Raw genomic sequence first — 27,336 nt, forward strand, 5'->3', positions numbered from 1 at the left:
TCCCATTACTGGATTACCCAAAGGACTATAAATCATGCTGCTATAAAGACACATGCACACGTATGTTTATTGTGGCACTATTCACAATAGCAAAGACTTGGAACCAACCCAAATGTCCAACAATGATAGACTGGATTAAGAAAATGTGGCACATATACACCATGGAATACTATGCAGCCATAAAAAATGATGAGTTCATGTCCTTTGTAGGGACATGGATGAAATTGGAAATCATCATTCTCAGCAAACTATCGCAAGAACAAAAAACCAAACACCGCATATTCTCACTCATAGGTGGGAATTGAACAATGAGAACACATGGACACAGGAAGGGGAACATCACACTCTGGGGACTGTTGTGGGGTGCGGGGAGGGGGGAGGGATAGCTTTAGGAGATACACCTAATGCTAAATGACGAGTTAATGGGTGCAGCACACTAGCATGGCACATGTATACATATGTAACTAACCTGCACATTGTGCACATGTACCCTAAAACTTAAAGTATAATAATAATAAAATAAAATTTAAAAAATAAAAAATAAAAAAAAATCTCAAAGCGATCAATCTCCAACTGTATTCCCAGGGAATATATTGGGGAGAGAGAAAGCAGCAAGAGGAGAAGGGAACTTCTGCTTTGTACTTCACCTCCTACTGAATATTTGAATTGAATGTACTGCTTTTATAATTAAAAAATAATAACAATAATAAAGAAAAAGCAAAGAGTCAATGTGTCTTTCACAAACCAATTAGTGTAGCCATGGGGCAAAGCTACCTATTGTTCTCGGTAGAGGACCCAATGCTCCTGACAATTCCAAAGATGACTGTGCATTTAAAAGATGACTGTGCATGGGCCGGGCGGGGTGGCTCACACCTGTAATCCCAGCACTTTGTGAGGGAGAGGCAGGTGGATCACGAGGTCAGGAGATCAAGACCATCCTGTCAAACATGGTGAAACCCTGTCTCTACTAAAAATACAAAAATTAGCTGGGCATTGTGGCACAGGTGCCTGTAATCCCAGCTACTCAAGAGGCTGAGGCAGGAGAATCACTTGAACCAGGGAGTTGGAGGTTGCAGTGAGCTGAGATCACACCACTACACTCCAGCCTGGTGACAGACCAAGGCTCCATCTCAAACAAACAAACAAAAAAAGATAACTGTGCATGGTGAACAGCAAAAGAAGCAGAGAGACCTGTGGAAGGCAAGAGATGAGGATTTACTGAAGATGGGCCAGTGGGCAGAGATTATCAAACACATGTGGGACACATTGCGAAAAAAGAATGGATGGAACTGCTCTTGGCCTAACTGAAGGGGGAATGGAAGGACTCAAAGTGACTCCCAGGTTTCTGGCTTGAGCAACTGGGTGGGAAGCAATCCTGACAAAGAAATTCCAAACACCTTCTGGGCGACTGCAGCAACCTGGATGCAAGGGAGCGGCCCTCAAGATGATGTCTTTGAAGGAGACAGAAATTAACTGCAAGTCCTCCTCTTGACTCACACCCCTTCCTTGGTGACTTCCTTCACATCCTCATGCTTTCCACAGCATATAAACGATAACAAGTCCCAAAGTTCTATTCTCCTTCCAGACCTCGTGTAAATGCAGACACACACATCCAACGAACGGCCCAGGATCCACATGCGCGACTATGTGTGCACCTTGGACACAGAATCTGCTCCTCTCCATCTTCCCCATCTCAGGTAGTGATAACTCGGTTTTTCCTGGTGCCAGGCCAAGAACCTGTAGTCATCCTCTCTTTCTCTTACATTCCATATCCAATCTGTTAGGAAATTGTACTGGAAATACCTTTTTTTTCTTTTTTGAGACAGAGTCTCACTCTGTCACCCAGGCTGGAGTGCAGTGGTACAATCTCGGCTCACTGCAACCTCCGCCTCCCACGTTCAAGCAAATCTCCTGCCTCAGCCTCCCAAGTAGCTGGGATTACAGGTGCATGCCACCACATCCAGTTTTTGTTTTTTTTTTTTCAGTAGGGACAGGGTTTCACCTTGTTGGCCAGGTTGGTCTCAAAATCCTGGCCTCAAGTGATGCGCCCACCTCAGCCTCCCAAAGTGTGGGGATTACAGGCATGAACAACCACACCCGGCCTGCAAATACCTTTAAAAGATACCCAGGATCCATTGACCTCTCATTGCCTCCACTGCTACCACCTGGTTCAGCTGTGACCAACCTTCCACTCTTCACCCTACTTTTCAGCCTACAGACAAGCAGCCAAGACAATCCCTTTAAAATGCAAATTACTCTACTACAATTGTTCCAGTGGTTCTTTAAGGCCTTCAAGGCCCATCATGATCTGGCTCCGACTTGAACCTTCTCTGACCTCATGTCATGACCTTTTTCTTGTCATGATCTCTGGTGACACTGGCTTCCTTCCTGGCCCACCAGGTACATTCCATATTGGGGCCTCCATCGTCCTCCTCCTTCTTACTGGAACATATCCCCAAGTACACTCTCATCATGATCTCACATCATCCTGGCCAGAGACCTTCTCTGTCCAGCTAAAGGGACAAGCCCACCACTCACTGTCCTTGTCCTGCTTTGTCTTATCAGCACACATCACTAACATATTGTATCCCAAATTTGTTTCTTATTTTCCTTTGTGTTTGATTGCCCGACTAAAAAGCACCTTTCATGAAGACAGCAGGGTCTCTGTTTCATAACTGCTGCCTCCACAGCACCTACAAGGAGTGAAGAAAACTTTAAAAGAAACAGTACCTTGTTTTATGGTTTTACTTTCTATAAATTTCTCTCCCTTCCCCTAAAGGGCTTCTTCCTTTAAGATGTCTCCTTTCCAGCCAGGTGCGGTGGCTCATGCCTATAATTCCAGCACTTTGGGAGGCTGGGGCGGGTGGATCACGAGCTCAGGAGTTCGAGAATAGCCTGACCAACATGGTGAAAGCAAGTCTCTACTAAAAATACAAAAAATTAGCCAGGCGTGGTGGTGCATGCCTGTAATCCCAGCTACTCAGGAGGCTGAGGCAAGAGAATCACTTGAACCCAGGAGGCGGAGGTTGCAGTGAGCCAAGATCGCACCACTGCACTCCAGCCTGGACGACACAGCGAGACTCTGTCTCAAAAAAAGAAAAAAAAGATTGTCTCCTTTCCACATTCATGGAGGAGGCAGCCATGGTCTCCTAGTCTCTGAAAATACAAGCCAGCAATTTATCAAGCTGCAGCCCCATGGACCTATTTCTCATCTCCCATGGACATTATCTCCCCACCTTTTGCGAATTTCCAATACATCCTCACAAGGAACTGACTCTATTCAACAATCTGTAAGGGGTTCCTAGAGTCACCCTTTATTATGTCAGTAAGCCTCAGTTACCATAGAAACAGTGACCACACAAAATGTAGCACATGCTGGTTGCCAATGAGACAAAGGCTCCGCTCCTCGAGCTTCTATTTGAGAACTGAACTCACTCCTCTGGTGTTTTCTCTTTTTCAAATAAAAACATTTTTAAAAATCAAACTTTTAAAAAAGGAGTCATCATGTACCTGACACCACAGAAATACAAAGGAGCATTAGACACTATAATGAACAGCTATACATCAACAAACTCAAAAACTCAGAGGAAATGGATAAATTCCTGGACACATACACACTACCGAGAAGAAACAAAAGGCCTGAAAAGACCAATAATGAGTAATGAGATTGAATCAGTAATAAAAGTCTCCCAACAAACAAAAGTGCAGGACTAGATAGCTTCACAGCTGAATTCTACTGAACCTTTCAGGAAGAACTGATACCAATTATTCTCAAACTATTCCAAAATATTGAAGGAGAGGGAATTCTTCTAAACTCATTCTATGAGGCCAGCATAACTCTGATACCAAAACCAGATACAGACACAACAAAAAAAGAAACAACAGACCAATATTCCTAATGAATATATATGCAAAAATCCTCAACAAAATAATAGTGAACTGAATCCAACAGCACATCAAAAAGAACATACACCATAATCAAGTAGGATTCACCTCAGGGATGCAAGGATGGCTCAATGCACACAAATCAGTAAATTAACACATCAAGAGAATGAAGGACAAAAACCATGCAAACATCTCAGTAGAAGCAGAAAAAAGCGTTTGATAAAATTCAACATCCCTTCATGATAAAAGACCCCAAACAAATTAGGTACAGAAGGAACATACTTTAACCCAATAAAGGCCACCTATGACAGACATGCAGATAACATTGTACTGAACGGGGAAAAGCTGCAGCTTTTCCTCTAACAAATGGAACAAGGATGACAACTCTCACCACTCGTATTCAACATAGCATTGGAAGTTCTAGCCAGAGAAATTAGGCAAGAGAAAGAAATAAAGGGCATCCAAATTGGTAAGGAAGAAATCAAACTGTTCCTGTTTGCAGATGATACAATCTGATACAGAAAAAAAAAAAAAAATAACAACTCTACCAAAAAACTCTTAGAATTGAAAAAAGTAAATTCAGTAAGTTGCAGGATACAAAAATCAACATACAAGCTTTAAGGTCATAAACGGCTTCTTTGACTTTTGAAAACTGTTCTATTTACCTACCTTGAAGCTACCAGATTCTAGATAAGCCGTGGGGACATGTGGAATTAGCCATGGCCCCTAGCTATGCAAAAAAAAAAAAAAAAGTTATACTTTTTTTTTTATTATACTTTATAAGTTTTAGGGTACATGTGCACAACATGCAGGTTGATTACATTATGTATAAATGTGCCATGTTGGTGTGCTGCACCCATTAACTTGTCATTTAGCAATAGGTGTATCTCCTAATGCTATCCCTCCCCACTCCCCAGACCCCACAACAGTCCCCAGTGTGTGATGTTCTCCTTCCTGTGTCCATGTGTTCTCATTGTTCAATTCCCACCTATGAGTGAGAACATGTGGTGTTTCGTTTTTTGTCATTGCGATAGTTTGCTGAGAATGATAGTTTCCAGCTTCATCCATGTCCCTACAAAGGACATCAACTCATCCTTTTTTATGGCTGCACAGTAGTCCATTGTGTATATGTGCCACATTTTCTTAATCCAGTCTATCACTGTTGAACATTTGGGTCAGTTCCAAGTCTTTGCTATTGTGAATAGTGTCGCAATAAACATACGTGTGCATGTTTCTTTATAGCAGCATGATTTATAATCCTTTGGATATATACCCAGTAATGGGATGGCTGGGTCAAATGGTACTTCTAGTTCTAGATCCCTGAGGAATCACCACACTGACTTCCATAAGGGTTGAGCCAGTTTACACTCCCACCAACAGTGTAAAAGTGTTCCTATTTCTCCACATCCTCTCCAGCACCTGTTGTTTCCTAACTTTTTAATGATCACCATTCTAACTGGTGTGAGATGGTATCTTATTGTGGTTTTGATTTGCATTTCTCTGATGGCCAGTGATGATGAGCATTTTTTCATGTGTTTTTAGGCTGCATAAATGTCTTCTTTTGAGAAGTGTCTGTTCATATCCTTTGCCCACTTTTTGATGGGGTTGTTTGTTTTTTCTTGTAAATCTGTTTGAGTTCATTGTAGATTCTGGATATTAGCCCTTTGTCAGATGAGTAGGTTGAGAAAATTTTCTCCCATTCTGTAGGTAGTCTGTTCACTCTGATGGTGGTTTCTTTTGCTGTGCAGAAGCTCTTTAGTTTAATTAGATCCCATTTGTCAATTTTGGCTTTTGTTGCCATTGCTTTTGGTGTTTTAGACACGAAGTCCTTGCCCATGCCTATGTCCTGAATGGTAACTAGGTTTTCTTCTAGGGTTTTTATGGTTTTAGGTCTAACGTTTAAGTCTTTAATCCATCTTGAATTCATTTTTGTATAAGGTGTAAGGAAGGGATCCAGTTTCAGCTTTCTACATATGGCTAGCCAGTTTTCCCAGCACCATTTATTAAATAGCGAATCCTTTCCCCATTGCTTGTTTTTGTCAGGTTTGTCAAAGATCAGATAGTTGTAGATATGCGGCATTATTTCTGAGGGCTCTGTTCTGTTCCACTGATCCATATCTCTCTTTTGGTCCAAGTACCATGCTGTTTTGGTTACTGTAGCCTTGTGGTATAGTTTGAAGTCAGGTAGCATGATGCTTCCAGCTTTGTTCTTTTTGCTTAGGATTGACTTGGCGATGTGGGCTCTTTTTTGGTTCCATATGAACTTTAAAGTAGTTTTATCCAATTCTGTGAAGCAAGTCACTGGTAGCTTAATGGGGATGGCATTGAATCTATGAATTACCTTGGGCAGTATGGCGATTTTCATGATACTGCTTCTTCCTACCTATGAGCATGGAATGTTCTTACATTTGTTTGTATCCTCATTTCATTGAGCAGTGGTTTGTAGTTCTCCTTGAAGAGGTCCTTCACATCGCTTGTAAGTTGGATTCCTAGGTATTTTATTCTCTTTGAAGCAATTGTGAATGGGAGTTCACTCATGATTTGGCTCTCTGTTTCTCTGTTATTGGTGTATAAGAATGCTTGTGATTTTTGAACATTGATTTTTGTATCCTGAGACTTTGCTGAAGTTGCTTATCAGCTTGAGATTTTGGGCTGGGATGATGGGGTTTTCTAGACATACAGTCATGTCATCTGCAAACAGGAACAATTTGACTTCCTCTTTTCCTAATTGAATGCCCTTTATTTCCTTCTCCTGCCTGATTGCCCTGGCCAGAACTTCCAACACTATGTTCAATAGGAGTGGTGACAGAGGGCATTCCTGTCTTGTGCCAGTTTTCAAAGGGAATGCTTCCAGTTTTTGTCCATTCAGTATGATATTGGCTGTGGGTTTGCCATAGATAGCTCTTATTATTTTGAGGTGCATCCCATCAATACCTAATTTATTGAGAGTTTTTAGCATGAAGTGTTGTTGAATTTTGTCACAGGCCTTTTCTGCACCTATTGAGATAATCATGTGGTTTTTGTCTTCGGTTCTGTTTATATGCTGGATTACGTTTATTGATTTTCGTATGTTGAACCAGCCTTGCATCCCAGAGATGAAGCCCACTTGATCACGGTAGATAAGCCTTTTGATGTGTTGCTGGATTCGCTTTGCCAGTATTTTATTGAGGATTTTTGCATCAATGTTCATCAAGGATATTGGTCTAACATTCTCTTTTTTTGTTGTGTCTCTGCCAGGCTTTGGTATTATCAGGATGATGCTGGCCTCATAAAATGAGTTAGGGAGGATTCCCTCTTTTTCTATTGATTGGAATAGTTTCAGAAGGAATGGTACCAGCTCCTCCTTGTACCTCTGGTAGAATTTGGCTGTGAATCCATCTGGTCCTGGACTCTTTTTGGTTGGTAAGCTATTGATTATTGCCACAATTTCAGAGCCTGTTATTGGTCTATTCAGAGATTCAATTTCTTCCTGCTTTAGTCTTGGGAGGGTGTATGTGTTGAGGAATTTATCCATTTCTTCTAGATTTTAGTGTTTATTTGCATAGAGGTGTTTACACTATTCTCTGATGGTAGTTTGTATTTCTGTGGGATCGGTGGTGACATCCCCTTTGTCATTTTTTATTGCGTCTGTTTGATTCTTCCCTCTTTTCTTCTTTATTAGTCTTGCTAGCGGTCTATTAATTTTGTTGATCTTTTCAAAAAACCAGCTCCTGGATTCACGAATTTTTCGAAGGGTTTTCTGTGTCTCTATTTCCTTCAGTTCTGCTCTGATTTTAGTTATTTCTTGCCTTCTGCTAGCTTTTGAATGTGTTTGCTCTTGCTTTTCTAGTTCTTTTAATTGTGATGTTAGGGTGTCAATTTTGGATCTTTCCTGCTTTCCCTTGTGGGCATTTAGTGCTTTTAATTTCCCTCTATACACTGCTTTGAATGTGTCCCAGAGATTCTGGTATCTTGTGTCTTTGTTCTCGTTGGTTTCAAAGAACATCTTTATTTCTGCCTTCATTTCGTTATGTACCCAGTAGTCATTCAGGAGCAGGTTGTTCAGTTTCCATGTAGTTGAGCCGTTTTGAGTGAGTTTCTTAATCCTGAGTTCTAGTCTGATTGCACTGTGGTCTGAGAGACAGTTTGTTATGATTTCTGTTCTTTTACTGAGGAGTGCTTTACTTCCAAGTATGTGGTCAATTTTGGAATAGGTGTGGTGTGGTGCTGAAAAGAATGTATATTCTGTTGACGTGGGGTGGACAGTTGTGTAGATGTCTATCAGGTCCACTTGATGCAGATCTGAGTTCAATTCCTGGGTATCCTTGTTAACTTTCTGTCTCACTGATCTAATGTTGACAGTGGGGTGTTAACATCTCCCATTATTATTGTGTGGGAGTCTAAGTCTCTTTGTAGGTCACTAAGGACTTATTTATGAATCTGGGTGCTCCTGTATTGGGGCATATATATTTAGGATAGTTAGCTCTTCTTGTTGAATTGATCCCTTTACCATTATGTAATGGCCTTGTCTCTTTTGATCTTTGTTGGTTTAAAGTCTGTTTTATCAGAGACTAGGATTGCAACCCCTGCCTTTTTTTGTTTTCCATTTGCTTGGTAGATCTTCCTCCATCCTTTTATTTTGAGCCTATGTGTGTCTCTGCACGTGAGATGGGTTTCCTGATACAGCACACCGATGGGTCTCGAGTCTTTATCCGATTTGCCAGTCTGTGCCTTTTCATTGGAGAATTTAGCCCATTTAGATTTAACGATAGTATTGCTGTGTGTGAATTTTATCCTGTCATTATGATGTTAGCTGGTTATTTTCCTTGTTAGTTGATGCAGTTTCTTCCTAGCCTTGATGGTCTTTACAACTTGGCATGTTTTTGCAGTGGCTGGTACTGGTTGTTCCTTTCCATGTTTGGTGCTTCCTTCAGCAGCTCTTGTAGGGCACGCCTGGTGGTGACAAAATCTCTCAGCATTTGCTTGTCTGTAAAGTATTTTATTTCTCCTTCATTTATGAAGCTTAGTTTGGCTGGATATGAAATTCCGGGTTGAAAATTCTTTTCTTTAAGAATGTTGAATATTGGCCCCCACTCTCTTCTGGCTTGTAGAGTTTCTGCTGAGTCTGATGGGCTTCCCTTTGTGGGTAACCTGACCTTTCTCTCTGGCTGCCCTTAACATTTTTTCCTTCATTTCAACTTTGGTGAATCTGACAATTATGTGTCTTGGAGTTGCTCTTCTCGAGGAGTATCTTTGTGGCGTTCTCTGTATTTCCTGAATGTGAATGTTGTCCTGCCTTGCTAGATTGGGGAAGTTCTCCTGGATAATATCCTGCAGAGTGTCTTCCAACTTGGTTCCATTCTCCCCGTCACCTTCAGGTACACCAATCAGACGTAGATTTGGTCTTTTCCCATAGTCCCACATTTCTTAGAGGCTTTGTTCGTTTCTTATTATTTTTTCTCTAAACTTCTCTTCACGCTTCATTTCATTCATTTCGTCTTCCATCACTGATACCCTTTCTTCCAGTTGATCGCATAGGTTACTGAGGCTTGTGCATTCGTCACATAGTTCTTGTGCCGTGGTTTTCAGCTCCATCAGGTCCTTTAAGGACTTCTCTGCATTGGTTATTCTAGTTATCCATTCGTCTAATTTTTTTTCGAAGTTTTTAACTTCTTTGCCATTGGTTCGAACTTCCTCCTTTAGCTCGCAGTAGTTTGATCATCTGAAGCCTTCCTCTCTCAACTCGTCGAAGTCATTCTCCGTCCAGTTTTGTTCCATTGCTGGTGAGGAGCTGCGTTCCTTTGGAGGAGGAGAGGCGCTCTGATTTTTAGAGTTTCCGGTTTTTCTGCTCTGTTTTTTCCCCATCTTTGTGGTTTTATCTACTTTTGGTCTTTGATGATGGTGACGTACAGATGGGTTTTTGGTGTGGACGTCCTTTCTGTTTGTTAGTTTTCCTTCTAACAGTCAGGACCCTCAGCTGCAGGTTTGTTGGAGTTTACTGGAGGTCCACTCCAGACCCTGTTTGTCTGGGTATCAGCAGCGGGGGCTGCAGAACAGCAGATATTGGTGAACCGCAAATGCTGCTGCCTGATCATTCCTCTCGAAGTTTTGTCTCAGAGGAGTACCTGGCCGTGTGAGGTGTCAGTCTGCCCCTACTGGGGGTTGCCTCCCAGTTAGGCTACTCGGGGGTCAGGGACCCACTTGAGGAGGTAGTCTGCCCATTCTGAGATCTCAAGCTGCATGCTGGGAGAACCACTACTCTCTTCAAAGCTGTCACACAGGGACATTTAAATCCGCAGAGGTTATTACTGTCTTTTGCTTGTCTGTGCCCTGCCCCCAGAGGTGGAGCCTATAGAGGCAGGCAGGCCTCCTTGAGCTGTGGTGGGCTCCACCCAGTTTGAGCTTCCCGGCTGCTTTGTTTACCTACTCAAGCCTGAGCAATGGCGGGCGCCCCTCCCCCAGCCTCGCTGCGGCCTTGCAGTTTGATCTCAGACTGCTGTGCTAGCAATCACTGAGACTCCGTGGGCGTAGGACCCTCCGAGCCATGTGCAGGATATAATCTCCTGGTGTGCCACTTGTTAAGCTCGCTGGAAAAGTGCAGTATTAGGGTGGGAGTGACCCGATTTTCCAGGTGCCATCTGTCTCCCCTTTCTTTGACTAGAAAAGGGACTCCCTGACTCCTTACGCTTCCCGGGTGGGGCAATGCCTCGCCCTGCTTCGGCTCACGCATGGTGCGCTGCACCCACTGTCCTGCACTCCCCAGTGAGATGAACCTGGTACCTCAGTTGGAAATGCAGAAATCACCCGTCTTCTGCGTCGCTCACGCTGGGCACTGTAGACTGGAGCTGTTCCTATTCGGCCATCTTGGCTTCACCCCCAAGACTTTTTTTTTTTAAGACGGAGGCTCACTCTTGTACCCCAGGCTGGAGTGCAATGGTGCAATCTCGGCTCACTGCAACCTCCGCCTCCCGGCTTCGGCTTCAAGCAATTCTCCTGCCTCAGCCTCCCGAATAGCTGGGAATATATGCACCCAGCACCACGCCCGGCTAATATTAGTATTTCTAATAGAGACGGGGTTTTACCATGTTGGCTGGTCTCTTAACTCCTGACCTCAAGTGATCCTTCTGCCCCGACCTCCCAAAGTGCTGGGATTACAGGCGTGAGCCACCACACCCAGCCAAGAAATTTTATATAAGAAAAGATCTTGTATGGTAAAATCTGGTCCTAAAGTAAAATGACTGTTTAAAAAGAGGGATGTTTAGGAAAAGTCTGAAAGTCCAAGCATGTTGTAGATGGTCTCTGTCAGTCGTGAACGTATTCATGAAAAGGCAATTTATGCAAGAAATGTTGTACAATTCAAAGGTTGTTAGGCCTGTTAAATACTTCATAAAATGCCACTATGACTCTTACTGTACAACTTGCCTGCTTTATAGCTAGGTAAGGCCTGAGACATGTGGAGTTAGCCACACTCCCTAGCTACACTGGAAACAGTCAGACCTTCTGGTGTCCTAGGCTCCACTCCTGGTATGTAATTGAAATTGCTTACTCACCAGGCTTTCCACCAAAAGTAAAAGTCGCTGAGTTAACAGTGTAATATGCACTTGAGACTACTGAAGAAACAGTTCTATACGCAAGGCACGTAAGGGAAGTAAAATGTACTTTTGGTAAAAGATTATGAGCAGGCATGGGAATGTGGATTTCTTGCCTAAGTTTAGAATGTTAAAGGACTGTTTTAAATGAGATAGGAAAAGTCTAAAGGTTTGAACAAGTTGTGAAAGGGTTATAAAAACTTAATTGTAAGAGATTCTGTGTGTGAACATATTGGCTAAAGTTTAAGTCACGTTATGCAGTTTTTCCATAAATTGGAAATTGGAATAAAAGCACAACAGAGTTTTCTTAAAACAGTTTTGTTCTAAGAAAAAAACAATTGTAAAGGGTTATAAAAGATTCATAAAAATCTTACCTTATGGCAGGCCAGGTGCGGTGGCTCACGCCTGTTATACCAACACTTTGGGAGGCCGAGGCAGGTAGATCAAGGGGTCAAGAGTTCGAGACCAGCCTGGCCAACATAGTGAAACCATGTCTCTACTAAAAATACAAAAATTAGCCAGGTGTGGTGGCACATGCCTATAGTCCCAGCTACTCGGGAGGCTGAGGCAGGAGAATCGCTTGAACCCAGGAGATGGAGGCTGCAGTGAGCCGAGACCATGCCATTGCACTCCAGCCTGGGAAACAGAGAGAGACTGCGTCTTGAAAAAAATAAAAAATAAAAAAAAATCTTACCTTATGGTCAAACTAATTAGAACTAGACAGATTTATAAAATTTAATTAAAACTGGCTTTAACGTTAAAAATACACTAATGGAAACATAAAATTCGGTTTTCTCTTTTAAAAAGGATTTTTATGGAATATTAAAAGATAATGAAAGGTTTTTATTTACCTTTTAAGTAAACTACAAAAGAAAAAAGGGGGAGGGGAAAGAGAGGAGGCAATCAGCCTCATGCTATCTTCATTGGGTCTTGTTTGGAAAGCTGAGTCTCCTATCAGAATAATGGTTTTTCCTTTTTAAAATTTTTGAGTTATTTTGGCTAAATGAATGACTTACGGAAACCTAAGACTCCATTTTGTAATATCCAATGTTTTAAACGTTTGGTATTTAACAAACCTTTCAAAATCAAGCTCTAAGTTAAAATAAAAAATTTTTAAAAATTAAGTCCCCTAAAGTACAAAAGACATATTCAGCTTATTTAATGTATTAAAATCATGCAGGAAACACTGTCAGATAGAAAATGGTGTTTAACTTTCTTTGGGTTATATTCATATAAATTTGTGATATAAAGTTATGTGCTGCAAAACTGTATAAAATTCCTACAATTCTGATATGCCTCAGTATATGTCATCAGTAATAACTGTTGTGTTGAATTATTGTGTGCCACAGATTAACAAATTTCCTTGTCAATTGTGTCTTTGTGGCTTCCCTAAAATGCTTTTCTCATCCAAAGATAACTGCTGTTTTAATTTGGTCCTCTTTAGAAGATGGTTTTATAATCAGCTATAAAACTTTGATATGTGCTCTTGAATGCAAGTTTCTGATAACTTTGGAGATTATGACATTAGAATAAGGGAAAAAAACTTTTAGAACTCTCATGGAAAGCTGAAATGTTCATAAATATCAAACAAGTTAAATGCATGGACTAAACTAATAAAAGTCTGAAGTAACCTTTTTGTTTAAAATGCTGCTGATTCTTTGCTTTTTCAGAGTCAGGGAAATTTCTTTTAAGCTATTTACAGCTTGTAGCAACTGAGTAAAGTACACTCCTGTGAATAAAATTTGGTGCATATTTGTTTCTACCTGATTTCTCCAGAATTTAAAAACTATTTGTGAGTATTCTTAATTTATGGCAATAGTTATTTTCATAAATACAATCAGAATCTGTTTTCTTTTGTAACAGGACACTATTGAAAAGACTGGTTATTTTACCAAGGGTTTGACTAGAATGGCATGCTTTCCTTTACGGAGTCAACCTTGACTTGTAAAGCCAGTAAAAGCCCTTGGGAAAACTGAGCTCATACTTTGTCTACACAGTCCCTGTACAGGGTTCCTGACCCATGGTAAGTATAGAATGTCACTTTCTGACAGGCCCAGGAGCCCCAAGTTATCTAGGGACATCAAGAGGAGAGGAACTTACCCAACTCGTAAGTATTTGAAGGTACAAACCTATGGCGGGACTCAGCTTTAGAAAGTCTTATCTGAGATTCCTTATGGAACAGAGTTCCATCAAAGGCAATTTAAAAAGCCTATGTAAAAAATAATTATTCTAGCCAGGCGCAGAGGCTCATGCCTGTAATCCTGGTACTTTGAGAGGCCAAGGCAGGCGGATTGCCTGAGCTCAGGAGTTCAAGACCAGCCTGGGCAACACAGTGAAACCCCGTCTTTACTAAAATAGAAAAGAAATCAGCCAGGCATGGCGACGTGCACCTGTAGTCCCAGCTACTCGAGAGGCTGAGGCAGAAGAATTGCTTGAACCCGGGAGGCAGAGGTTGCAGTAAGCCAAAATCACACCACTGCAATCCAGCCTGGGTGACAGAGCAAGACTCCATCTCTACCAAAAAAAAAAAAAAAGTATTCTTGCCAGGTGATTACAGGTTCATGCCTGTAATCCCAGCACTTTGGGAGACCAAGGCAGGCAGATCACGAGGTCAGGAGTTCGAGACCAGCCTGACCAACATGGTGAAACCCTGTCTCTACTAAAAATACAAAAATTAGCCAGGTGTGGTGGCACACACCTGTAATCCCAGCTACTCAGGAGGCTGAGGCACGAGAATCTCTTGAACCTGGGAGGTGGAGGTTGCAGTGAGCCAAGATCATGTCACAGCACTCCAGCCTGGGCGATAGAGCAAGACTCAGTCAAAAAAAAAAAAAAAAAAAAAAAAGCAAAAATAAACCAATGGGATTATAACAAACCAAAAACCTTCTTCCCAGCAAAGGAAACAAATAGAGTTAAGAGACAAACTACATAATGGGAGAAAATATTTGCAAGCTATTCATCTAACAAGGGATCAATATCCAAGGAACTCAAACATCTCAACAGAAAAAAATAACAATATGATCAAAAAATGGGCAAATGATCTAAACTGACATTCTTGAAAGAAGACATACAAATGGCCAATAAATTTGTGAAAAAATGCTCAGTGTTACTAATCATCAGGAAAATGCAAACCAAAATCACAATGAGATACCATCTCACCCCAGTTAGGATGGCCATTATCAAAAAAACAAAAAATAACAAATGCTGGTGAAGATGCAGAGAAATGGGAACTCTTATACTCTGTTAGTGAGAATGTAAATTAGTACAGCCATTATGGAAAACAGTATGGAGGTTCCGCAGAAAATTACAAACAGAACTACCATATGATCCAGCAATTCCATTACTGGGTACATACCCAAAGGAAAGGAAATCAATATATCAAAGAGATATGCACGGCCAGGCTAAGTGGCTCACGCCTGTAATCCCAGCACTTTGGGAGGCCGAGGTGGGCGGATCACAAGGTCAGGAGTTCAAGACCAGCCTGGCCAACATGGAGAAACCCCATCTCTACTAAAAATATAAAATTAGCCGGGCATGGTGGCACATGCCTGTAACTCCAGCTACTCAGGAGGCTGAGGCAGGAGAATTGCTTGAACCCAGAAGTGGAGGTTGTAGTGAGTTGAGACTGCATCATTGCACTCCAGCCTGGGCAACAAGAGGGAAACTCCGTCTCAAAAAACAACAACAAAAAAAGAGATATGTGCATCCCAATGTTTATTGCAGCACTATTCACAATAGCCAAGATATGGAATCAACGTAAGTGTCCTTCAGCAGATGAATGGATAAAGAAAATGTGGCATATATACAAAATAGAATACTATTCAGCTATAAAAAAGAAGGAAATCTGTCATTTATGGCAACATGAAAGGAACTGGAGGACATTATGTTACGTGAAATAAACTAGGAACAGAAAGTTAAACACTACAAGTTCTCATTCATATGCAGAAGTTTAAAAAAGCTTACTCAAAGAAGTAAAAAGCCTAACAGTTTTCTAGAGGCTGGGAAGGGTAGAGCAAAGGCGAGGATAGGCAGAGATTTGTTAAAGGATACAAAATTACAGCTAGATAGGAGAAGCAAGTTCCAGTGTTTCACAGCACCATAGGATGACTATAATTAACAATATATTATACACTTTCAAATAGCCAGAAGAGAAGATATTGAATGTTCCCAACCAAAAGAAGTGATACATGTTTGAGATGGCAGATATGCCCTGATCCGCTAACTACACATTGTAAGTAGGTATGGAAACATCACTGTGTACCCCATAAATATGGATAATTATTACGTGCCAATTAAAAATAAATTGTTAAAAATAGTATAATACCATCACAGAGTTTGAAAAACAGGAAAAGAAATTGCCCATAATCCCCCTTTCACCCTAGCACAATTTCTATCATTTTCATATTTTTCTTTTTTCCTTCGGAGACAGCATCTTGCTCTGTCACCCAGGGTGGAATGCAGTGGCAAGATCATGGCTTACTGTAGCCTCAAACTCCCCAGGCTCAAGAGATTCTCCCACCTCAGCTTCCCAAGTAGCGTGCACCATTATGCCAGGCTAATTTTTGTATTTTTGTAGAAACTGGGTTTTGCCATGTTGCCCAGGTTGGTCCGGAACTCCTGTGCTTAAGTAATCCGCCCACCTCCGCCTCCCAAAGTGCTGCGATTACATGTATAAGACACTGCGCCTGACCATTTTTGTATTTATCTACATATACACATAATTTCACAGTTGAAAAGTCAATTATACAATTTTATATCTTGTTTTCTTCACTTATCATCATAAGGTTTTATTCATGTTGCCTCTTGGGGTTCCTAACTACACAACAGTTGCAGAATATTCCGTCAAGTGGATGGACCATCATTTAATGAACTATTCTAAAAGTTTTGTTTCTAGTTTTCTATCACTATGGCACTCTTTTATGCATTTGACTTTTTTCCTGCCTTGGATTACTTATTAAGATAAAGTCCGATTGGGAGGCCGAGGCAGGTAGATCACTTAAGGTCAGGAGTTCAAGACCAGCCTGGCCAACATGGTGAAACCCCATCTCTACTGAAATTAAAAAATCAGCCAGGCGTGGTGGCTTATGCCCATAGTCCCAGCTACTCGGGAGGCTGAGTCACGAGAATCGCTTGAACCCAGGAGGTGGAGATTGCAGTGCACCGAGATGGCGCCATTGCACTCCAGCCTGGGTGACAGAGTGAGACTCTCAAAAAAAAAAGATAAAGTGCCAGATATAAGATTATTGAGCTCAACAATAAAAACGTAGAGCTAGCAGGGCTCCTAACACTGGATGCCACAGTGCTTCCCCAAGGGCTGAAACCTATGCCTACTGCAGCACTATTCACAATTGCCAAGATACAGAATCAACCAAAGCAAATGTGGTGCACATATGCAATGGAGTACACTTTGGCAGTAACAAAGGATGAAATTCCGTAATCCGTGCCAGCATGGATGGAGCTGGAGGACACTGTGTTAAGCGAAATAACATGATGACAGCAATCACAAATGAACCCGGACTCACTCTCTTTACAGCTCCTTCCCCAACACGCTTCAGCTGTCTCACTTCTGTTCTCAGCTCCTCGCAGGACAGCCAAGGTGAGCAGTTTTTCATCTGTCCTATCCTGAAGTGACCATAGGGACAGTGTGTGGGGTCCACAGCGGATTGTTGAGGAGCGATGAAGAAGTGGTCGAGGCAGAGGTAGAGCAGAGTATTCATCAGGGCCATGATCAGCAGCAGCCCAACAGCTGGCGGCACCTCTCGGGGGGTGAGGCCTCTCCTGCTGTTCTGGGGCTGCTTTTCCATGTTGATGGCCTCTGCAATTTCCTAAAATACACAATGAAACAAGAAGTCATGACAGTCAGCTTTCACTTCCTTTCATTTCCAAAAATGTATTCTGATGCCTCTTCTACTCAAGGGTCCTGTAAGCTGCCCCGTTACCGTGGGGATTAAAGCAGGTATCGAACACCAGGCTTATCCCAAATGCCCAATGTTAGCTGTTTCCATAATCATTACTTTTTATTACAAACTAAAATGTGGGTTCCTCTAGATTAGGTTAGGTGGGAGGTGTTTGTGTCTGACTCTGTCCGACTCACAGTAGCATGCATTAAATAGATGCTCATGAATATTCAGTAAAATGAAAGCAAAATGTATTAGTCAACTGGTGGGATAGGGACAGAGGGTGGACAAAGGACAGCAGAAGGAGGCTGCTTACGGTAGCAGGTGGAGGCTGGGAAGCTGAGGGCCTCTGTCGAACTCAGCTAAGCAGCTGTCCTGTTCCCTGGGAGGTACTCAGAATCCCCTAAACAGTTTTAAGAAATAAAAGCTACTCTTCAGCAGTTATGAAAGGTAGATTTGGGGTGAAAGAGACTGAGGCTGGGAGACTAGTTATTAAGAAGCCCTGGTTATGACCACGGACAGGAGCTGACAAGTACATGAGCTAGAATAACAGCGATGAGATTGGAGAGATGACCACTCAGATGTCACACCAGCGATAAGTAACCACTGATAATGTGTGGGCTCTACCGCTGGAGCCGTGCAAGGCCATGGTGGAGGGGCCTGGCTGCGGAGAAGCCTGAAGTAGGACCGTGGATGGCAGAAGTGATTTACAGAAGCAGAATGGAGCAGAATGGAAGTATATGGAGACTTTAACAGTGGATGTGGCCATGCCAGTGGGAGCCAGCTAAACAACACTGGAATGCTGGGGCACTGGGACAGAACTGGGTCAGAGACAGCTGTGACATGCAGGGTTACCTCCCAAGCGCATCTCCTTCTCTAGCTCAGGTCTCCATCCAGGTACCTGGTCAGTCCATACTCTAGTTGGCGCCCAGGGACTGGTCGGGAAACACCCTGCCACAAAGTACCAAACAGGAAGTGTGTAAACAGAAACTGCAGCTATGTACCCAGACAAATCGCCATAGTCCAAACGGTCCAACTTTCCCAGGGCTCTCCTCCTGCCTCAAGTCCAGGTTTCCTCAGGTTCTCGAGCCCCAGGACAGAGCAGGGCCATGGGGAAGCCCATCAGAGTCTCTCTGTCCCAGTCTGCTCTCTTCACCTCCATCACTGACTTCCGGCTGCTCATTCCCGCAACATGTCCTGAGCAGCTTCTATGTGCCCAGCCCTACAGTGGGTGCTGGAGACACACACACAGTGAATTACACCAGCATGGTTCCTATCCTGCTGGAGCTTAGGGGAAAAGTCCAGTGGGGAAGACAGACAATAAACAAGTAAACAAATAGGTCTATCATCATCCTGTGATGGGGGTTCAAAGATAGAGAGTAACTGTGTAGGAACTCCCTGGAGGAAGCACCCCAGGAGACCTCTCTGAGGAGGTGACCTTCACACTGTGACTAGAGGCCTGAGAGAAGCCAGCCATGAAAAATCCAGGACAGGAAGCTTGTTCCTACCTCCTCCTTGAGAAAACAAAATCCACTCCCATATACAGAGCTGGGACAAGACGTCAATGAAACCACAAAGTTAACAGGAAACGGCATTTCTCCTAAGAACACACTGCAGCCATAAAGTGTCAAAAACCCCCTTTGGATGAAGACTCCTTTTTTTACTGCCTAGAAATTCTGTTCTCTACAATCACAGACTACCAGAAATTTTGCAGTTTGAAGTCTTATCAGTTGGAATAAAACATCCCACGCTTTCCTGGAGGATCAAAGTCACTCTGACACACAGAAGCAACCTCAGTTCCCAAACAGGGCAGACCTTCAGATAAGGAGTTTCTGGAGATAATCCTGCACATCTATGTTAACCTGGTAGTCTCCAAGGAAAGAGGACCACTTTGCAGTCCAGACTAGATCTTGGCCCCTTTACACTCAGTTCTACGTGGCTTTGAGCCGATCAAAACACTACTTCATTTAAATTTGCCTAAACTTTACTCATCTCCAAAATTCTATGATTTTCTTCCTTTTTTTTTTTTTTTTTTTTTTGACATAGGGTCTGACTCTGTCACTCGGGCTGGAGTGCAGTGGTGCAATCATAGCTCAATGCAGCCTCAAACTCAAGCAATCCTGTCACCTCTGCCTCCTTAGTAGCTGGGACTACAGGTGTGCATCACCACATCCAGCTAATTTTTGTATTTTTTTTGTAGAGACTGGGTCTCACGATGTTGCCCAGGCTGGCCTTGAACTCCTGGCCTCAAGCAATCCTCCTGCGTCAGCCTCCCAAATTGCTGGGATTACAGGTATGAGCCACTGCACCTGGCCTTTTAAATTTATTTTTATCCCCTCCACGGCTCTACTCATCCCCTGCATCAGTATTCCCTGGAACCTCAACACATTCCAGTACCCCACAGACGCAAGCACACAAGATCACACTGTTCTGGCGCTCTTGAGCGTACTCCAGACCTCACACTGCTGACTCTCCCAGCAATGGCACACACTTCAGTGCCTCTATGGCTCCAAACCCACAGTAGCAGTCTCTAGAACGCCTTAAACCATCCGGCTGCCCCTTCCTAGAGTGTCCTCGTGCTCAGGGACACACGTGCACCTCACACCAACTTGACCCTTAGTGCACCGGGCCTCTGACAGTACCAAGACCCTTCCCGCACCACCACCACCCCCTACCTCACAGAGATCCACAATCCTCATCCCCACTAGCACAGGCTCAGGTCTCCCACCATCCTCCCTCCATCAGATCCCTCCATGAGGTCCCTCCAGCTCTGTTCCATTAGCATGCACTGGGCTCCAACTCCCAGACCTTTATTAGCACATGCACACACCCACCACGGCACAACCCCCACAAGCGCACACCCAGCACTCGAGTCCTTCAACCACCTCCCCTCCATAAGCACCCCATTCTCTCCTACCCTGCAGGCCCCCACAGACACACACACAGCACTAACACCATACACACCCCCATCACCACACACGAGGCCTCAGAGGCCTATTAGCACACATCCTGGTGCCTCTACCACACTATCCCCCATTAGCACACACACTGGGCCTCTCTCCAGCCATAACCCCTATTAGCTTGCTTTGGAACTTCCTCAACACCCTACCCCTGTGATACACCCACGGGTCCCTCAACCGCTCTGCTGCCCACTTCCCTAAGCACACACTGGGCCTTGAGCCTCACCTGCCATAAGGCTCATCACCACATGCTCTGAGCCCTGCTCAGCCCAGGCCCCCATTGGCAAAGCTCCAGTCTCTCCCAGCTCCACCACCCATTCCCATATCCTCTGTTCCTCTGACCCCCTGCTCCCTATTAGCACTCATAGCACTTCCACCCCCAGCTCCCTGCCCCGGGCCAGGTCAGAGAGGCCCCGAAGGACTCCTGCCCCGTGCCCTCTCAGATGACTCTCTGTCCCTCTGATGAAGATATGCAAGTCCCGCCAGTATGCAGCCCCGCTTATTGCAGTGAGTCAATAAAAGTGATAGGTGTGTCCCGAGTGGCCTTAGGCTAGCTGGAAGCTCACACTCTCCTTCTCCAAACATGTACCACCTGTTCCCCCACCTTCACTCTCAGCTGATCATCTAACGAGATCATCCTATTTTACCAGAAAAACAGAAGCAATCAGAGAGCATTTCCGCCAGTTCCCAAGCCCCACCCCAGGTTCCTGCACTCTCCTATTACTACAAACAGTGTGTTACCATGAAACTGGCCCCGAGCCCAGCTCAGGCAAACCCCACGCCCAGCTCTGTCCTCTCATTCTCTCCAACTCACTGCCACTGCACCCAAACTGACCTTACCACAGTCAGCACAGGTGGCCTCCACATCACTAAACACAACAGTCAAAGCACAGCCCCAGTCTTCCTTGATCTATCAATAGCATCTACCATGATTGATAACTCCCTCCTTAAACACCTTATATAATTGGTTTCCAGGAAACTACATTCTGGCAGCTCCTCATCTCTGAGTCCACGTAGTGGGGTCCCCCAGAGTTCAGAGCTCAGGCCTCTGCCACACTCCCTGGGAGAGCTCACCCAGACTCAGGACTTCATCGCTGCCTGCTGACAACTTTCAAAGGTAAAACTCCATTCCCAGCCTCTCCTCAGAACCCAAGGCTTGCTTCCTTGACATCTCCATGTGGATGTCTGGTGAACAACTCAAAAGATTCAAAAAAAAACAACTCAATTTAAAAATGTGCAAAGGGTCAGGCATTGGTGGCTCACACTTGTAATCCTGGCACTTTGGGAGGCCAAGGCGGGAGGATCACTTGAGCCTAGGAGTTCCAGACCAGCCAGGGTAACATAGTAAGACCTCCTGTCTACAAAAACTAAATTTAAAAATTAGCCAGGCATGTTGGCATGTGCCTATAGGCCCAGCTACTCATGAGGCTGAGGTGGGAGGATCCTTTGAGTCCAGGAGACCAAGGCTGCAGTGAGCTGTGATCGTGCCACAACACTCCAGCCTGGGTGACAGTGAGACCCTGTCTCAAAAAAATAAATAAATAAAATTTTTAAAATGGGCAAAGGACTTGAACAGACATTTCTCCAAAGTAGATACACAGATGGCCAACAGGCACATACATGAAAGATGCTCAGCTTCACCAGTCATCAAGGCAAACGCAGATCAGAAGTGTGACAAGATGGCATTTTACACCCATGAGGATGGCTATAATACAAAAATCAGTAACAACATAGGGGAATGTGGAAAAACTGAAATCCTCAAACATCACTGGTGAGAAAGTAAAATGCAGCCACTGTGGAAAGCGGTCTGGCCGCTCCTCAAAAGGTTAAGCACAGTCACCACACGACCCAGCAACTCCACTGCCCAGTATGTACCTATGAAAACACACACACACACACACTCATACATGAATGTTCATGGAAGCATTATCCACAACTGCCAAACAGTGGAAACAAGCCAAGTGTCCACTGGCAGATGAATGGATAGACAAAATGTGGTACATCCATAAACGGAATATTATTCAGCCATAAAAAATAAAGCACTAATTCATGCTGCAACATGGGTGAACCTTGGAAACATCATGCTCAGTGAAATAAGCCTGACAAAAAGGCCACATGCTGTAAGATTCCATTTACATGAAACGTCCAGAAACAGCAAATTCAGACACAGAACATAGATTTGTGGCTCCCAGAGGCTGGGGAGGCAGGGGGTGGAATAGCTGCTGACAGGGATGGGGTCTCTTTTTGGCTAAAATGTTCCTGAATTAGACAGTGGTGATGATTGTACAACCTTGTAAATATGCTAAATATCACTGAATTGTACACTTTAAAATGTCAAATGTTATGGTTTGTGAATTATATCTTCCTTGAAGTCTCCCCCTAACATTTAAAAAGATAAAAGCATTCCCAGCTCTCAGGCTACGCAAAAACAAGCAGAAGCTGTGGTTGGCCAAGCCCTGCCTTAGGTGATGGCATTCCTCCAGGTCTGCCAAAGGCCCAGGTAACCTCACCCACACCTGGGACACTGGCAGCCATCTGAACTCTGCTGCTTTCTAAGTCTGCACTGCAGCCCAGGTCTGTCCTATGCTTTGCTCACTGGCCTATCAAGGTATGGGCTGTCCACTGCAAAACTCCCCAGTCCCCACATGCCCCTCCTCCAGGGTTCCCTCTGTCATGGGCTCATGACCCAACCACCCACTCAGGTTACAGACCAGGTGTGTGTGACTTGATTCCTCCCTCCCCTAAACTCTAAACCAACCAATTACCACATGCAGTCAATGCTCCCACCAAAACCTCCCTCACAACTGCTTGCATCTCTCCTTCCTTGCTGCCCTTCCCCTCCACCCCACTGCGTGAGCCAGCAGCACCTCTCACCTGGGTTTCCACAATAGATTCCCAAGCAGACGCCCAGTTTTTCCTCTCTTGCAGTCCATTCTCAGGATTACACAGCAAATAGGATCCTTTTTCTTTAAGTGTTTCACACACAGAGAAAAAAAAAAACATAAGCATTCATCCAGCTTTGTCAAGTCACACTGCATCATTTTTTCAGATCTTTTTTTAAAGAAATTAAATATTACAAATAGAGTTGAAGACCCTCTGGACTCCTCCCCATCCAATTCTACTCCCCCTCAAAAAGTGATCACTATCTTCAAGTTGGTGGACATCAGAGATTCTCAAACTGTGCTCCCCAGACCTGTGGCGTCATAGCCCAGGAACCTGGGAGAAATGCAAATTCTTGGGTCCACACTCCAAACCTACTGAATCAGAAATGAAAATCTGTGTTTTAATAAATCCTCTAGGTGATTTGGATGCATGCTAAAGTCTGAAAACCACTGGTGTATATAATTCCTATACATACTATCTATCTATCTAATCGATCTTATCTATTTACCTACCTATTTATCTATCTACTTAAGACATGGAGTCTCACTACGTCGCCCAGGCTAGACTCAAGTGATCCTCCTGCCTCCACCTCCCAAGCAGCTGGGACTGACTACAGGGATGGGTTACCAAACTCTGCTTCTCATACATGCTTTTTATTTTCACAAGTATGTGCCCATAAATCATACATGTTTTCAAGCTTTATACAAACAGTGATGGGCTGGTATTATCCTATTGCAACTAGTTTTTTTTAAAAGCTCCAGATTACGTTTCTGAGATTTATCCATGCAGATGCACAAAACTCAGTTCACTATTTTCAACTGGTTTGACTTTTCCACAATTAGTGAGACAAGCTATGTATACATCTCCCCAGGCATACATGGAAGTTTCTCTGATACATGCAGGGAGTGCTTTCTTTTTTTTCTTTTCTTTTTTTTTTTTTTTTTGAGACAGAGTCTCACTCTGTCGCCAGGCTGGAGTGCTATAGCACAATCTCAGCTCACTGCAACCTCTGACTCCCTTGTTAAAGGGATTCTCCTGCCTCAGCCTCCTGAGTAGCTGGGATTACAGAGCTGGGATTACAGGCACATGCCACCATGCCCAGCTAATTTTAGTATTTTAATAGAGACAGAGTTTCACTATGTTGGCCAGATGGTCTCAATCTCCTGACCTCGTGATCTGCCCACCTTGGCTTCCCAAAGTGCTGGGATTACAGGCATAAGCCACCATGTCCGGCCCATGCAGGGAGAGCTTTCTAAAGCACGGATCTGATCCCACCTTGCTTAACATTCAACAGCCCCCCCACTCGGCCCACAGGATCAAGTCCAAACTCTTATGTGGCCTCCTGAAATCTAGCCCCTATCTGCTTCCCTAAACCCTCCCTGCACCCCACTCTCTGGCCCCTGAGCTTTCCTCAAAGGCTCCCTTTCTGGGATACCCAGGCCCCGGCTTCCTCTAGATTCTGAGCACCAAGAGGCCTGCCTGCCTGTCCTGTTCACCACTGCACCCCAGTGCCTGGCACACAGCGGGTACTCAGCAAAGACCCACCAACTGCCCGGTCACTCTGCACCTCTCCCTCTTCATGGCCTCAGCCGCACAGGCTGCTTTCCCTCTCCTGTGTTCGCTCCACCGAATCCGCTCTTCCTCTCCTCACGGCTCCTGTCTTCTGAGGACCCTCATCTGCCACCTCCTTCTCCAATCCAAGTTTCCCAGCTCAAACCCTGCGATAAATCCTTTCAACCCTCCAACCCTCCTTACCCCTAACCTCCGACCAATCCTTCCTTGCCACTAGTGGATTCAGGTTTTATGGGGCCTGAAGCTTATACAAGTTGGGGCGAGGAGTGGTAATTCTTTAAGAGAAGAATAGTTATGAATGTAAAAGTGCTGAGCCTCTTGCCAGAGTTTTGGCAAGAGGATTTGTGCAAGGTTTTGGAAGGTATTTGTGCAAGTGAAGAGGCTAGAGGCTTCATCATAAACCCAGATCTGCTTGTCATTCACCAGCCCCATGTAACTTGCCCTGTCCACTTCTTCATTTCCACTCAAAGGCTGCCAACATCAGCTACAAAACTCTGTGGGACCCTAGAAATGCATATTTTCTAATCTCTCTTGGACCCTCAGCATTACTCAGAAAACCTTTAATGCATTTCTTGCTGAATCCAAATTTCATATGCCCCAAAAACCTTTTATATATCCCTAAGTCCTCACATTCACTTCTGAATCCTCTCTCGGCAGGAAGAAACCAAACCAAACCAAACCAAACCAAATTAAAAAAATACCCAAAAATTCATTTGACTTTTATACACTGTCAACTTCACACCAATTCTGTGAAGTGGATATAATTGTTGTTATTCCCATCCCACAGATGAGACAACTGAGTCAGAGGTGAAGTAATACATCTAACGTCACTGAACTATACACAGAAGAGCCAAGTTTTCTGGCCTCAAGCCCATTCTTCCCCTAAATACCGCAATGCTCGGGAGTTGAACTAAATCAAACCCAGCGTGGTCAGCTAGGGGCTGGGCTGGGGGACCCTGGGACTGCCGGTTTCTTAAAGAAGACTTCAGCCCACCTCAACCCCGATTTGCTTTTTTGTTTCAGAGGCATATTCTGGAGTAGGCCGCCCAGAGCATAGCATGAGGCTGTGTGGCTGAAGGAACTTTCGTGTCCAGAAGCAAGCAAAAACCACTGAAATTTACTGGTCCTGAAAACAGCCTGCACATTAAGGAATAAAGATGGTGGGGCAGGTTGGGCAGGAGAAATTCAGGCACGACTGAAATGCAAAGCATTTCTGACACTGATAGGAAGGCTTATTGATAGAGAAAGGCTTGGGACCCACTGCTCCACATTTACAGCTTAAAAAGAAAAGAAAAGCAAAGGGACAAAACTAGTTTTTACCGACTTACAAGATATTTTCTACAACTAGGGAAGACACAGAGTAGTGTCATCCAATACAGTTTAGAGCAGAATTCCATTGTGCCAATAAAGCACAAGGTACATTAAGAGGATTATTTTAAATATTCTGAACGCTTATTTAGCCTTAAGGTTCTATAGCAAAGGCAAAGGGTGGCAAAGACAAGATTATGCAACAAAACAGCGAAATTTTGCTTTCTAAAAAAAAAGAGAAGAATATGATTACACTTAACACCTCCTGGCAACAATGATCTCGTGCAGAATAAACACCCAAAGGCAAAGAGCTGAGACAGAGTCCTCGGTCCTTTCTGGTTTTTTTGTTTTTTGTTTTGTTTTGGTTTGGTTTGGTTTTTGTTTTTTTAAACAGAGACAGCCTCTGCCGGACCCAGTAGCTCACGCCTGTAATCCCAGCACTTTGGGAGGCAGAGGCGGGCGGATCACCTGAGGTCAGGCGTTCGAGACCAGCCTGACCGACATGGGGAAACCCCGTTTCTACTAAAAATACAAAAATTAGCCGGGCGTGGTGGCGGACGCCTGTAATCCCAGAAGCCAAGACCGCGCCACTACACTCCAGCCTGGGCGACAGAGCGAGACTCCGTCTCAAATAATAATAATAATGATAAAGTAATAATAATAGAAACAGCCTCTCACTCTGGCCCCCAGGCTGAAGTGCAGTGGCGCGATTTCGGCTCACTGAAACCTCCTCCCCCGCCGGGTTCAAGCGATTCTCCCGCCTCAGCCTCCGGAGTAGATGAGACTATAGGCGGCGCCACCGCGCCCGGCTAAGTGCTTTTTTACGGAGACAGAAGTTCCGCCATGTTGCCCAGGCTGCTCTCGCCTGAGCTCACGCGATCCTCCCGCCTCGGCCTCCCAAAGCGCTGGGATTACAGGCTGGAGCCACCTCGCCCGGCCCTTCTCTGGTTCTTTAACGACCCGCTACCGCGCAGGGGTGGACGCGGAGATAGGGGCTGGGCGCGGTGGACACGGCAGCTCAGGCCCAGCGCAGCCTCCTAGGGAGCCTCCGGACAGGCCGCGGGCAGGCGGCCGGGGCTGCGAGGGGTGCGGCCCAGGCCACGTACAGGGTCCCCCGGGAAACCCAGCTGCACGCCCCCTCGCCCCTTCGCCTTCTCACCCCTCCCCGCAGCACCTACCTGCAGCCCAAGCCTCTGCGGCCCCTGCCACCCCGGGCCAGCACGCACTGGGCCTACTGCGCTTGCGCGTTCGGAAGCGCGTCCT

At 44.4% G+C, this 27,336-nt stretch overlaps 1 protein-coding gene across 3 annotated transcripts in view; it reads right to left on the bottom strand.

Annotated features, from left to right (window-relative positions):
- POMK (protein O-mannose kinase) overlaps positions 1 to 27,336 on the bottom strand; it is a 54,768-nt gene extending 27,432 nt beyond the window's left edge. The window contains exons 1-5 of one of the 3 annotated variants that reach the window (XM_055349169.2): positions 27,252 to 27,320; positions 23,185 to 23,276; positions 18,206 to 18,301; positions 17,667 to 17,753; positions 16,976 to 17,278 (exon numbers count right to left, since the gene is read on the bottom strand). In XM_055349169.2, coding sequence (XP_055205144.2) covers positions 16,976 to 17,257 — 282 coding nt within the window. In that variant the 5' untranslated portion in view covers positions 17,258 to 17,278; positions 17,667 to 17,753; positions 18,206 to 18,301; positions 23,185 to 23,276; positions 27,252 to 27,320. Of the gene's footprint in view, positions 1 to 16,975; positions 17,279 to 17,666; positions 17,754 to 18,205; positions 18,302 to 23,184; positions 23,277 to 27,251 lie in introns of all 3 variants that reach the window. The other 2 variants (XM_004046973.4, XM_004046974.4) reach the window with 2 other exon arrangements.

The sequence above is a fragment of the Gorilla gorilla genome, chromosome 7, assembly GCF_029281585.2.
Source record: "Gorilla gorilla gorilla isolate KB3781 chromosome 7, NHGRI_mGorGor1-v2.1_pri, whole genome shotgun sequence".
NCBI lineage: Eukaryota > Metazoa > Chordata > Mammalia > Primates > Hominidae > Gorilla > Gorilla gorilla.